Consider the following 15104-nt stretch of genomic DNA (forward strand, 5'->3'; position numbering starts at 1 on the left):
GGAGAACATTTTTTTCAAAGACTGAGGGCCCCAAAACCATCACAGGAACAGGTGGATAAATATGCAAGTGATGTGCAAAGAGTGTTGGAAATGCCTTACAGATAATAAGGCATTATTATCTCCTGCAGACTGACATCCAAAGTAAGGGGGGGAAATGGTTAGCACAGCCTTACCAGGCTGGGGCTCTCCAGATGTATTTGACCACAACTCCCGTTGTCCTCACTGGCTGTGCTGGACAGTGAAAGGGGAGCTGTCATCAAAAACACCTGAAGTGCTCAGAGTGGGGAAGGAATGGGTTAAAAGAATGAAAATTTTGGAGCTAGGAATGGTGAGTGTGCGAGAGGTGTGCAAATGTGTGCAAAAAGTGCATTTGGTGAGCAAAATTGTGCAAAATGGTTTGTACCAGAGAAAACAGGATAGGTTGATATGGTGTGCAGTTTTGAGTGGGAACTGAAGGAATAATTGGTGGGAAAAGGTGGTGATTTGGACTTGAGGAAAGCATGCAAGAGACCAAATGTGAGAATCTGAGTACAAAAAGAAAGTGGAGACACAAGAGTGTGTGTGAAGCAAGGGTAGTGCAAGAGTGCTGGATGGTTGGTGACAACAGGGAAATTAGGACAAGAAGTTGAGATCAAGAGTTGAACATCTCCACGGGATGCAAGCGTGTGAATGAGGGTAGTAGCATGTAACAGCAGGAGGATCTTTGCACGCATGCCCCAGACTTATGACTTGCTTCTCCATCTGAGAGAGAATTGTCTTGATCTCCAGCAGGAGGTGCTGCTAATACAACTTTTCCTTGCTGTCCCCAGAACTGAGGTCTCCTGTCTCCTTTCCCTCTGATCAACTCTCCCACCCCCCACTCCACCTCCAGTTTATTTCTTACTTGTGCCCTTCATGCATTTTGGAAACCTCTTGTCCCACTGCAGTTTTGCACCAACAACAACCTTCACAACCCTCAGTGCTTGCTGCACTGCCAAATCTCATGATTGTCCCTCCTGTTCCCATTCAAGCCCAAATCCACTTCATTCTCCAGTGACAAACACTCAGCAATGCAGTCCTGGATCCCATCCCTTTAATTCGTACATCATGATTGCAGAATGTTGCTCCAAAAAAACCCACACAGCAGCCCCTTCAAATCTCTGGCACTGCAGCTCTGCATCCTCAACCCGTATTGCATTACTCTTCCTTCTGCTTTATTCTTGTAATGAATGCCAGTTAAGCACTTTTGACAGCAAAACAGTTTTGAACTTCTTTTTGCTAAGTAGTTCAATGGTTGGGGGGGGGGGGAATGAAAGAATGCTGTTTGTTCTCCCTCCCTCCCTCTTCCTCCCCTTCCCCTTTTAATTTTAGTTCCAGGACAATATTATTGCTTTGCTGTCTGTAGAGCTGCAGAGGCAGCGGGTTGAGAAGGGGGGAGGGGGCACCGCAGTGCAGTGTAGAAACCCCAGAGTTTGTGGTGCAAACTAGGCACTCTGCAATCCGTACCCATCTCCCCCCACCTCACCCTGGACAGCCACTCTCAAAGGTACGAGGCTATGTCAGGACTCCTTTACCCCCCCCTCCCTCCTCCATCTTCACAGTCAGCAATGCAGCCGGGAAAAGTTATAGCAGAAAGACATTCAGTTGAGGGGGGAAGGGGGGGAGAGGTTTTGCCATGGATGGTGAGAACTAAGAAGTGAATCTGTGGGGGCAGTGCTGCAATCAGACGGGCATCATATCAGAGAGCCCAGAAAGAGAGCAGCAGGTTACAAATGGAATCCCAGTACCATTCTGCCCCTTCCATACCATTGTAGCTATCTGTTATGAATGTGGTTTAAAAAAAGGTTTGCCTTAGAACTGCAGTGGATCTCTGCATGCATGCCTGTATGTGTTTCTCAGAGAAAGAGAGGGAGTAAGATACAAATAGCTACCGAAGATTATGGAGTGTGGGTGGAGGGGGAAGAGCTGAGGTTCATGCCCTAGCCACAATGTTTGAATACCCTGCATGAGCAGCATGTAAAACAGGCTGCAAAGAGATGATCTGGCCCACATCTGCTATTTCCCTGCCCCAAAAGAAAGAAAGAAAGAGAGAGAGAGAGAGAGAGAGAGAGAGAGAGAGAGAGAGAGAAAGAAAGAAAGAAAGAAAGAAAGAAAGAAAGAAAGAAAGAAAGAAAGAAAGAAAGAAAGAAAGAAAGAAAGAAAGAGAAAGAGAGACAGAGAAGGACAAGGTAAGGACAGACAGGCAACCAGACAAATGGGGAATAGACTGATGGATCAAAATGCATGCACTTGTCTATAAAGTGCGTACTCGGTATGCAAAAATCTCTTTGCCTACTTTCCATTCATTCTGTACACGCACTACCATACATATTTTATAACAATGCATAGGAGAGAGAGGGCAACAAATTATGTACCCAAACATATTTGATAGTTGCAGCACCTTTGTGTATTTGGCAAGAGGGAAAGTGAGTATGTAGATGAAACTTTTATACACTTGGTAAAAATGCATGCACATACAAATCCTTTTTTCCCTTCACCTCTTTCATATCACCACCCTTCTCTGTATATCTGTGCCTCTCCTGCTTTTTTTAAAAAAAATATGTCAAGTGTCCCAGCTTTGACTACAAAAGATCTTTTAAAGCCCCCTCAAGATATATAGTCAAGCAAAAAGCATTGTTATCTGAAAGAGTCCTATCCCATGCAGAGAACAATTACTTAAGCAAACAGGAATACATTGGTCTATATATTCCCATTTGTGCGGATAGAAAACTGGATTATATTTCCTCAAAATGTGCAAGATAGTGGATAAATAAATCAAATAAGTGTAATCCTAAAGCATATTTAATCAAACATAATTCTCATTGAATTCAATGGGAACTAAATCCCTTGTACATGCACCCTAGAACTGCGGTCTAAATTTTCTTTTCTCTTCCTGCATAAATTGACTAATATACTGAGGACTGCACAATAAATACTCATAGATGGTTATATGTGTGGGAAAAGTAAATGCATGTCCTTCTGATGTCTACATTCTCTGCATTTTTGGCTACACTGGTAATGTCTACCAATTTCAGCATCCAATAATATGAATGCTTTTTCTACCTGCAAAGCAAAAGCTGGCTTAAAATCTGATATATGCCCCTTCTGTGTGTTCAGCTATAAAGTTGAACCTTGGACCAAAAAAAGTTGATGCATCCAAAGTATTTATGTCTGTCTAGCAGAGTGAGAGCCAGTACTAACCTCTGAGCTAAGGGAATTTATTTTTAACCAAGTTCACCTCTACTTCCCTGTCCCATCATCATCTGCATCCTGCACTCACATTCCTTTGTGGGGTTTTTTAAAGTTCTCTTCAGAAAGAGAAGGGAAAGTCTCTTCAGCCTCTGGTGGGTACCAGGGAGACTATGTCCCACATTCAGCAACTGAAAGCTCCTATATTGTTACCCTTTAAAGAAAACCCTGCACAAATGTTCACACGTCCCTTTATGGAAGATCTTCACTGCCCCCCTCCTCCCACTTCATATTAATTTTCTTGCCTTCATCTTTGCGGCATGATTAAAAAAACAGCAGAGAAATTCTGGTTCAGCATCTTAGGGAATTCAAAGCGGGCAGAGTGTGGGGTGTGTGTGAATAAGAGGATTGGTTTTTTTGTTAAAGCTTTTAATGACTCTTGTGAATAATGACTGCAGACAGGAAACAGATTCCAGATGCTGGCATGAGCCAGCTATGAAGGGTGGCTATTCTCATTTATTAAAACATGGAACTTGGTCAAGGATTTTGATTCTTGAGCCCTGCTCTACTCTTAAAACTCAAGAGTTCTGGGATCAATCTCTGATCCAGTCTCAAAGAACTCTCAACTCCTGGCTCTTAATGTCATCCTGATCCCAAGAACACTTCCTTCCCAAGGAGTCCTAGGAGTCACCTGCCAGTATTTTGACCCCCTTGTTCCTACACTCCTTCAAGATAATCCAAGAACTCTGGTTTCAAGTTGTGTTTCATTGCCAACCCACTTCACCTCCTTCCCTTTCTGTGAAAGCCAACAGTTCTGAGCTTGTCCTTATTTGATACTCTACAAATTCTACTTTCCTCATAAGGATTCTGTATCAGTCATAGACGTTGACTCTCCCCACATTTTAAACCCTCTGTGGCTCTTCTTTGATACCTACTCAGAGACCCAAGATAACCTAATCTCTCCATTCCCTAGAGTCAGTAATCGCTCCTCATGTCCTGAGTCCTGGCATAGAAGTCCTCCTGTGTGGAGATGATTACACTCACACAGGTACAGTTACTGGCATCAGTATGATTGCTGGCAGGAGTGAAAGGCACAAGGCATAGATTCAGAATGTATGGGCTACAGCAGGCATGGGGAAGTGTGCCCCCCCCCCAAATGTGGCTGTCCTGCATGTGCTCTCATGAATGGCAGCACAGACGGGAGTTCCAACGTAAGACATGGAGGGCCACACATGTTCCCAAAGCTGGGCTACAGTTATAGACACAGCCTTGAATCTCTCTGCTCACCAACCTAATTAAAGTCCCTCTCTGACCTAGGAGTCTTGGCTTCATATTCTTCTTCCACACCACTGGGTTCAGTCTCCCAAACCTGTCCCAAAAGGCTGAGGATTCTTGCACATTATTTTCCATGCACACTCCTGCACTTATATCCTATTTGGCTTTGTATGGTATAGTGGTTAGCATACTCATTTGAGACAGGAGATCCAGTCTCTAGTCCTCCCTGAGCCATGAAACTCACCAGGTGACCTTGCACCGGTCACTCTGTCTCTCTCAACTTCACTTACTTCACAGGGTTATTGATGACTAGACTTCCAGGGACACAGTCACTGACATCAGCAAGATTGTCTGGAGGAGAAAAGGGTTGGTATATTCAATTACAAGCCACAGATTCAGTGTGTATGGGCTAGAAGAGGAGTTGGGATAAAGCGGAAAGGAAGAGAGCCACGTGCACCATCCTGAGGTGTGTGTGTGTGTGTGTGTGTGTGTGTGTGTGTGTGTTTAGGAGGAAAAGGGGTAGGGATGGAAATGTTAGAAACAAGCAAGCAAACCTTGGAATCTGTGCATCCCGTTTGTTCCCACTTTTTGTTACGTGATTCTTATCCCTCACTTCTACCTCAGAGAACCCAAGCGCATGATCTTGCTTGGTTTCTTTCCCTCCCTTTTACCAAGATTTCAGGAGTTAAGGAATATCCCTTCCCCAGTTTCTCTGGACTCTTTTCTCCCCAACCTCTTTGCAGGAGAACACAGAGATCTGATCAAACCTTTGCCCCACAGACCTCCGCACTATGCAAATCCTTCTCCTAACCTCCAATCATTCTCTGACGTGGTGGACAAATGCCCTTTTCTCAGCTGCTAAAACTGGGCTATTGCGGTTTCGTCCTACACCCCCCCTTCTTGTTGCTCTCCATGGTACTGAACTGCAGCTGCACATCCATTGATAGCAGCCAAGGGAAAGAATGCAAAAACTCAAGAAAAAAAGAAACGAAGAGAGGGAAAGCGTTCTTCCTGTTTCTAAAAATTACTGACAGAGGTTATTCTATAATGTGTTGTATATAAGGGAAGGAGAGAACTGGAGAGAACATTGATGAATTAGTACAGGATGTCAGGTGGTGATGGAGCTGAGGGGATGACATACGCAATGTCCCATTTAGCCATTATTTCAGTGAAGAGGGACAAAACTAGAACATGGGCACTGCAGTCCTGAAGGGTGGTGTGTTCGTATGCATTTTAAGATCCTAATGAGGAGTGTGCAAGAGAAAAGAGGCATGGCTGTTACAGCAACTTAATTTTGTTGCATAATACTGTATTTTTGAAAGAGAAATATACAGATTTCACAGAACATGGGTTAGAGATAGGGCAATAGAATTATTCTAGATTGAATGGCGCTTTCCTTGACAGATGGAGACAATGACAACGTTCAGGCAATGTACATTACCAGTCCTGCCTTGCTTTCCTAACTGCTGGGCTCTTACTTGGGTCAAGGCAGGAGAAAGCAGGTGCGGCAAACTTTGGAAGGGGGATGAGTAATGCCGAAAAAGTGGCAGCGCCATCTTTTGTTCCAAGAAGTACACAACATCCATGCCCCCTGTGTTTGCTGGGATTGAAACTGGTTTAGAATGAGGAAAAGTTACTTGGCCATGCTGCCTAAGGCATTCTGGGAATTGTACTCTCCAAATAACTTTTTCTCTATCTCTGAGCTGGCCTACCCAAGGTCCTACACCCTGCTTTTCTATCTCTTGTGTTTGTCTTCCTTTCTCCACCACCGATCTGGTAATCACAATTTCTTTTTTTTTTACCCCTGCCTTGAAATTAATGTCAGCTCTTCTACTCTTCCATCTAGATTTCCAACCTCATTGTCTTGCAATTAATACTGCATTTCAGTCATTTTACGCCTCTCTGGAAACTGATATGTAAACTCCCCCTCATTCTTGTAATTTTTTTAAATGTAGATCTCCACTCAACTTACAGAATTCTCTCCATATCCTTTTCTTAAAATTGCTTTAACTTCATGTTTCTCTGCTGAGCTTCCCCTTTTGTCCTCTTGATACCCTCTCTTTACTTTGTTCCAAAAGGTTTTTCTAAACAATTCTGTTCACTGCTTTACTTCCAGATCCCCCTTCACTTCTCCCCACTTGTGATAATTAGCAATCCTCATACTAAACTAGAACCACCACCCCTAACCTAGAGCCCTCCAAATGTGTTTGGCAAGAATCTGTATAATCCCTGATGATTGAAGTTGTACTCTGCCACATCTGGGGAGAGTGTCAGGTTGAGGAAGGCTTTCTTTCTTTCTTTCTTTCTTTCTTTCTTTCTTTCTTTCTTTCTTTCTTTCTTTCTTTCTTTCTTTCTTTCTTTCTTTCTTTCTTTCTTTCTTTCTTTCTTTCTTTCATTTATTTATTTATTTATTTATTTATTTATTTATTTATTTATTTATTTATTTATTTATTTATTTATGCACGCACGCATGCATGCATGCATGCTAGAAGTACTGTGAGGTTCTTTAATGTATCTACCACTCTAAAACATGGGCATGGGGGAGGGGGGAACAAGAGAGGCACTCCAAAGTAAGTCATTTAATTCCTTGTGAAGTTTATTTGTTGGTTCCTTATTATTTTAATTAAGTCTTCTCTTCTTCTGCTTTCAACTACAAAGTATTCTTTTCAGCATCAACCCTTGCCTAATTCAAGGCCTGCTACAGCCCCTAATACATATGTCATCGCCTGTTGTACACTTCTTGTCCAGCCAGTTTTAATTATCTTCTTTTCTAATTCCTATGGTGGGGGTATGGGAAGGGGAGGAACTACCCTCAGGAAGGATTACGTGTTCATTCTAGTACCTCTGTGAACATTTGCTCATTTGAAGGGGGCAAACAGGCACCCTGAAACGATCATTATATGCTCGCGAAGGCTTTCGCGGCCAGGATCTAATGGTTGTTCTGGGTTTTTTGGGCTCTTTGGCCATGTTCTGAAGGTTGTTCTTCCTAATGTTTTGCCAGTCTCTGTGGCCGGCATCTTCAGAGGACAGCAACCTCAGGTTGCTATCCTCTGAAGATGCCGGCCACAGAGACTGGCAAAACGTTAGGAAGAACAACCTTCAGAACACGGCCAAAGAGCCCAAAAAACCCAGAACGATCATTATATGCCTTCAAACCATACTCTCTGCCCCAGAGTACCCACAACCACAAAACCTACCTTATTCTCATTCTTGACAAGACTTTGGGACTCTTACACAACTTCTCCCAGAATCCCTTCTTCCATGGAATGTATCCAAGCTGTGTTCTCAAGCAACACATTCCATTTGTATTTTTTATTCAGTCCAGCATCTTTTCTGCCCTGTTGGCAAAAGAATATCCTTCCCAAGAGTTTTGGATACCCAATGGTTCTTGTTGTAACCTCGGGTAGGGAGAAAATACATTAGAGGTGGGCAGAAAGGATAGTCAATTCTGAGTCTCCAATTGTTCTGCCATAATAGCAAATGAAAAAGCTTCTCCAAATTAGGCAGCTGAAATGAAGGATGCTTGGTGGGTGTATAGAAGAGCAAACCAAGGGTAGGTTTGGGGGTAAAAAAATGTTCCGGGGTTGAAAATACAGTCAGTCACCCTGTATTTTAAACCTTAGTGTGGCCAGAATCCAGTTGCAGAGCTTTATGGGTGGAGCAGGACTGAAGTCACTGTAAGCAACAGGTTGCTTGTAATCGGAATTCCTTTTTTTGCGTGGGTGCTTGCAGCTTCATCTCATTGCATGTGAGTTGCATTCACCTCAAAATCAAAAAAGTAACTCTTCAATTAGAGGCAATCTGCTCCTGCAGGTGATGTTGTTCTTGCTTCACTGGTGTAACTCTACAAGTGGATACTGACTAGTGCATACCTGGCCCCATATTTTCCATTCAGACTAAATTGGTGTATTTGGCCATCAGAAACAGAGTAGTATAAAATTGAAGTCTGCCCTCCCATCCTTCAATTTAAGTAATTCCAATCTTCTCTCTAAATCTCACTCTTTTATCTATACGCATCTCCCGGGGGGGGGGGGGGACACTATAGCCAGTTGGTTAAGTCCCATGAGCTTAATTCCTCTTTTCTAGATTTTACATTAATAGATAATTTGGTAAGGAATGCAAAAAATAGTATCAGCTGTTGAAGGAGTTTCTACTTTGTCTCTGGTGTGTCAAGAAGTGGATCACTAATATTCTCCGTGTAATAACTAAATAACACTTTATCATTGTTGCTGGATCTGTGTTTAGAATTCCATCCCTCTCTCACCTTCATAAACTGTCCAGTTTGTCAGCTTTGGAAGCTTTGAACAGCTAAAGGAAGGAGACAAAGTAATCTCAGGGAGTCAGTGGCACCCAACTCTAGTTCTAGAGACTGGAATAATATATCCTTTTTTTCTCTCTCTTTGACCTTGTGTTCACCACCATGCATAAACATAACACATCTCTTTCATTTCCTTTCACTCTCACCCCTGTTGGATTTCCCATCTGCTGCTCCAATATGTTGCCTTAAAGATTCTGTGGAAAAAGAGAGGTTCGAAAGGTGGGGAGAAGTACATGGGTAGGATGCCGTCTTTCTGGCTTTTGCATTCATTTTCTGTTTGACCTTGCACCAGCCTCTCTCCACACCACTGCCACCTCCAAAATCCACAATCTTTCTAAATCAAATAAGTAAATACGTTTTCTCTTTCGTCCACCATGTATTCTTTCCCTAATATTTCTTATGACAGCCGCCTTTCCCAGGGGGCAGAATTCATTATTTCTACCAAAATGATTTGGGACTCCCAGTGGTACTAGGAGGAAGACCCATATAGATTTTTGCTCATTATTTGGGGGCAGTAAAGGTGGGAGGGAGAGAAAATGAATGCGAAATGATGTTAGCCATGGTGGGGGTGAGGAGAGAGGAAAAGACTTTGCCTGCCTGCTTCCCAATATATTCATCAGTGGGAAATATAATATGAGAGACAACTAAAGATCAGGAAGTGGGTCACAAACACTGAATAGTCTCTAGGTAAGTCTGGTAAAGCAAAATACCTCCCTCCAGCCCACTGGGACCCACAAGAAAAAGGGCATTCATAGAAGACTTCCCTTCCACTCCTCTCTCTCTTTCTTTGCTCTATTGTGCCCCTTAGGTTTCCCCTTCTTTTGCTCCTCTGCCTCCCCTTCGCTTCCTGGGCACTGCAGTGCGCTTCAAAAGAGATTCTAGGGTTTGCGGAAACTGTGTGCAGAAAGTGCTGACGGGACGGGAATTCTGTGCAGTGCAGAGATTGAGCAAGTAGAAGAGAAAGGAGCAAAGTTGTCCTGCAAAAGGAGCTAGGGATGCTCTGTGTGTGTGTGTGTGTGTGTGTGTGTGTGTGTGTGTGTGTGTGTGTGTGTGTGTGTGTGTGTACACATGCCTTGTTATGGAGCATTATGTACATCCACATTAGCAAGACTGTATGGTACATGCATTGCACAGAGATGTATTATTGCTTTGATAGAACATGTATATAAAATCTGTGCCTAAATATGCATGGCTTTTGCATAACTACATGAAGCATGCCCAAATTTGTATGCACACATGAAACTGCAGACTGTGATAAGTGTGCACAGTCACATATGGAACTTATGTACCTGCAGATATTGTATAGCATCTATCAGCAGGAGGAGTATGATGACTAGATTTGAGCTGCCTGTTATTGAAAGAAAGCTGATGCAGCATGCAGATTTATATTTGTTTGAACATTCACACACATGTATGCGTGAATGTTCAAGCATTCTTTTGAGTATTCCTTTTAGAGGATAGATTATAGAGACATCTATATGCTGAGGCAAAGGAAGGTTGAGTGCAAAAATACAGTTTACGGCTACACATGTGCATGGCACTCTTTTGCTGCAGGCATCAACACAAAGTGTTTGTGAGACTGCACTCAGAAAGTATATGTAGATGACATTTGTATGCTTGCCTGTTGCATGCTTGTGAATTTATGGCTGAGCAACTGAACTCTGCATGGATGCCATTTTTAGGGAGCTTGGCTCTGAGGGCAACTGTAGAACTGTGTTGCAATGACAAAGCATTTTGTGATGATTTAGCAATTTAAAATGACACGTGCATACCAGGACCTGAACAGTGTGAACCCAGCAAGAATGTGGGTGAATACTGGACTTGGTGTGATATGTTTAAGTGCCAGAGAGCTCATGACTGTATGTATCACTGCTATTCTTCACAGGTTTATCAAGATGTCAGAATGGAGGAATGGTATAGCACAGCAGGTGTCTGGTATTGCAAAATCTTAGTGCTCATGGGCTAAAATCCTGTTGTGCAGCTTATGCCGCATAAGGTCGATGAGATCATCAGCTCTAGCAACTTTTTTTGAAACAAAAACATTCCAGTCCACCCCTCCACTCAAGTTCCCAAAGCTCCCTTTTGTTGTGATGAAGCTGTTATGACCACAGGATGGAGGGGGTAGTCTTTTCCAAAAATCACTGCTGCGATGGTTTTACTGATGGCAGTCCCCAGCGACTTCCCCACAATGAAAGAGATCCTGATGGAGCTTTGAATGCGTTGAAGGAGAGAGTTGGAAAATTTTCATTTCTGGAAAAATCACTGTAGCTGATGACATCATCAGCTTTACATGGCATATCTTCTGGCAGCAGCTTTCATTTATTAATGCAAATAAAGGTGTTAGGAGTATTGACTGACTGGTAGAAGAATAGCTATTGTATGCAGGAGACAGAAAGATGAAGAGAAAAAAGTGTTCTGATGTATCAGGATTTCCCTATGGAACTTGGCAAACAAATGGTGTTCAAGTCAGTCAAAAATTTGCAGGGTTCTCTGTTTCCCTCTTTTTATCATCTGCAATTCCAAATCTGTCTGATAAAAATAATGGCAATCTAACTCTGTATGATTCTGAGAACATGGTGCTGCCTTGTTAGGAAAATAAATACAATAAATAATATTCTACACCAAAATGACTCAGACATTACATCAAGGAGAAACATATTCTGCAACTTTTATACACCAACCAAATTAAGGAAGAAAAGCAATTACTGTACAATCACATGAAATTTGCCTTCATAGGTTTAAATCTAGTTGTCAGTCACATCTAAAGTAAACCCACTGAATCAGTGAGAATTACGTACATCAACAAATAAGTAGGTCACATAGATTCAATGGTAGAAATCTCGTAGTAAGTTGCAACTAAAGTAGACTCACTGAGTCAGTAGGGTCTTGGTGAGTCACAATACCTATATAAATCCTGCTGATTCAATGGGCCTACTCTAGTTGTGACTTACTACTGGATTTGAGGCAATGCGATTGGAATTTAATCCATTTTAATTCACGCTGATAGTCTACCTCAGCATGTTGAACTCTGCAACAATAAAATTCTGTGCTTGCATGTTCGGTTGTTGTAGTGTGGAATTCTGAGTAATACCTTAATATTCCTTTAAGGATTATAGGATATAAGCAGCACATCTGGTTCTTTGCTTCCCCATTTCACTTTACAACAACCCTGTGAGATAGATGGGGCTGAGAGGGAACAGCTAGTTTAAAGTTACCCAGTGAGTTTCATGGTGAAGCAGGGATTTTCACTTTGTCCCAGCATCTCAGGCAGGCATACTATCACACTGAGCTATATAGCTGAAGCTTAGTCCAAGCAAGACATGGATGCTCCTGGTAAGTCAAAAAGTAGATTAGGAAATAGGATTCAATTTGTGCTAGATGGCGTTACCCCCTCCTCAAATACTCAGGTTTGAAGTTTGGGTATACTCTTGGATTCATCCTTGAACCTGGATGCTCAGGTCTCAGCAATGAGGCACTTTTAAAAATGAATAATCTCTTTATAGGGTACACCCTTCTGTATCACTTCCAGCATTAATTTTGCTTACTCTTCTTCTCATTAATTGGGATGTATTAAGGGCCGGGGTGGGGGGGATGGGATATTGGTCATATGTCTGGGGCAGTCTGTGTTAATCTCTGATGTAAGAAAAACGATTGATGATGTATGGTATACAATGGCCTTGCCCTATATCGATGTCCTTGGGATACGCCAGACAATAACTCCCATCATTCCCAACCAGCATGACCACTGAATGATAATAGAAGTTGTCTGATATAATTAGAGAGTGCTAGGTTGAGGAAGGCTATTGTTCAAAGGATGTTCCTTCTCTAGGAGAGTTTGGTCTTTTATAAAGAAAAATGAGCACTAACACTTTTCTTTTTACCCTTCCCTGTTATGTACCCACTTCCCCCCATCCCGTGTGTTCCTTTCTGACAATTTCCTCCCTGTGTATCTGCCCTCGACTGCCTTTCTCCAGTATGTCGCCTTTGCCTCACTCTTCTTCATCCTCATGTCCATCACTACCTTCTGCTTGGAGACCCATGAGGCTTTCAATGATATCAAAAACAATACCAACTCAACGGAGCCCATTGAGATAGAGACAAAGCCTGCCCTCACCTATGTGGAAGGGATCTGCGTAATCTGGTTCACCTTTGAGTTCCTCATTCGTGTTATCTTTTGTCCAGACAAGATGGAATTCATCAAGAGCAGCCTCAACATTATTGACTTTGTGGCCATCCTGCCCTTCTACCTGGAGGTGGGCCTCAGTGGCCTCTCATCCAAAGCAGCCAAGGATGTGCTGGGCTTCTTGAGGGTGGTCAGGTTTGTCCGGATCCTAAGGATCTTCAAGCTCACCCGCCATTTTGTAGGGCTGAGAGTCCTAGGCCATACTTTAAGGGCCAGTACCAATGAGTTCTTGCTTCTCATCATCTTCTTGGCCCTGGGGGTCTTGATCTTTGCTACCATGATCTATTATGCTGAGAGAATCGGAGCTGACCCAGATGACATCACAGGCAGCAAGCACACGTTCTTCAAGAACATCCCCATTGGATTCTGGTGGGCAGTAGTGACCATGACGACTTTGGGCTATGGTGACATGTACCCTCAGACATGGTCAGGCATGTTGGTAGGAGCCTTGTGCGCCTTGGCTGGTGTGTTGACCATTGCCATGCCTGTGCCAGTCATTGTCAACAACTTTGGCATGTATTATTCCCTGGCTATGGCCAAGCAGAAACTACCAAAGAAGAAGAACAAGCACATCCCGCGAGCCCCCCAGCCTGGGTCGCCCAATTACTGCAAACCGGACATGCAGTCTCTGCACCGCAGCAACCAGAGTGATTCCTGCCCCCTTGCTCAAGAGGAAATCATTGAGATCAACAGGGCAGGTAAGAGGGACTCCCTGTAGCTAGAAATGGCTAAGAATGCAGTCCTACTTACATTAAGCCTCATAACTTGTTGGGTTGGGTTCCCCCCCCCAAAAAAAAACCTTCGGTCATCCAAGGAACCAATTCCACTTTGACTGATCCAGACCCTGGAAAAGTTACTTTCTGATTACAGCTTCCAGAATTTGACAATTAGCATTGCCACTGGGGAATTCTGGGAAATGTAGTTCCAAAAAAGTGACTTTTTCAGCCTTAAACTTGGTTGCTGAGGAACTGGTGGCTGGGGCCTGCTACAGAATTCATGCATACTGAAGGGGATTTTTGAGGATATATAAAAACGTACTCTCAGTTCACAAGGAATGATGAGCATTTCTATAGAATCTCTCCATTGCCCTTCGTTTTATATACAGTACTCTGGCCATTCCCAACCTTCGATCACCATATATTGTTGGATAATAGCTCTCATCGTCTCTGATCACTGTCCATGATATCTATGTATTTCTGAGGAAAATCAGTAGCTGTAACATTTTTTCACAATAAGCACATAATGGGAGTCTGACTAGATCAGACCAAAGGCTTGTCTCATGTTGCACCCTCTTTTGCAGACAGATGCCTCTATAAAGCCAACATGCAGGATGTGAAGGCATTCCCTTTCTGTTACTTTCTCAGCAGAATTTTGATTTACTGTTAGTATACATTAGATGTGACATTAATATGTATTTATAAATAACACAAACAAATCATCTTTACTGAAGCTAATAATGCTGCTTATTATATCACCCTTTTGATTTAAAAAAGAGAGACAACTACAGTATTACGTTTTCCTTTTACAACAAGCCTCTGAGGTAGAGTTTTCTTATTCTTCTTTTATGTTTGACTGTTTTGACCCACAGAAGCTTAACTGAGGACCTGCAGTTATCTGACTGTTTTTTGGAAAGTGCTGGGAAACTTCAGCAGACCCAAAATAGCTGGTTACAGGGATCACATGACTCTCCTGTTACAGCAGCATCCGATCTGGTTCAAGGCACGATTGAAAGTGCTGGTTTTTACTTATAAAGCCCTAAACAGCTTTGGTCCAAACTATTCCATGGGCGTACAGTATGTCCATTTATGAGCCTGCCTGGGTGCTGGGATCATCTGGGGAGGCCTTTCTCTTGGTCACAGGTGCACTTGGAAAGGCCCTTTTCTGTTGCAGCTCCCAGTCTCTGAAAACCTTTGCTGTCCTTCCACAAGCAGGCGAAGACTTTTCCCTTCAAGCAGTGTTTTCCTTAATGACTCACTGTCTATGTGAGTTTTTTTTGAATGGGATGATTTGTATTTTGTTGCATCTAAATCTATTTTAGTAATGCTTTTACCTAATATTCTTAATATAATATTAATTCTTTTTAAATACAGTGGTGCCTCGCTTAGCGATGTTAATTGGTTC

At 42.7% G+C, this 15104-nt stretch overlaps 1 protein-coding gene across 11 annotated transcripts in view; it reads left to right on the forward strand.

The window, feature by feature from the left end:
- The window catches only part of LOC110078490 (voltage-gated potassium channel KCNC1), a 52507-nt gene that overhangs the window by 9112 nt on the left and 28291 nt on the right, over positions 1 to 15104 (forward strand). For all 11 annotated transcript variants that reach the window (XR_013537125.1, XR_013537124.1, XR_012088709.2 and 8 more), the window contains one exon: positions 12775 to 13681. Coding sequence is in view for 5 of the 11 variants with exons in the window: in XM_078376995.1 (XP_078233121.1) it covers positions 12775 to 13681 (907 nt within the window). In the remaining 6 variants the exon portion in view is untranslated. The remainder of the gene's footprint in view (positions 1 to 12774; positions 13682 to 15104) is intronic.

Source organism: Pogona vitticeps, chromosome 6 (genome assembly GCF_051106095.1).
Source record: "Pogona vitticeps strain Pit_001003342236 chromosome 6, PviZW2.1, whole genome shotgun sequence".
Classification (NCBI taxonomy): domain Eukaryota; kingdom Metazoa; phylum Chordata; class Lepidosauria; order Squamata; family Agamidae; genus Pogona; species Pogona vitticeps.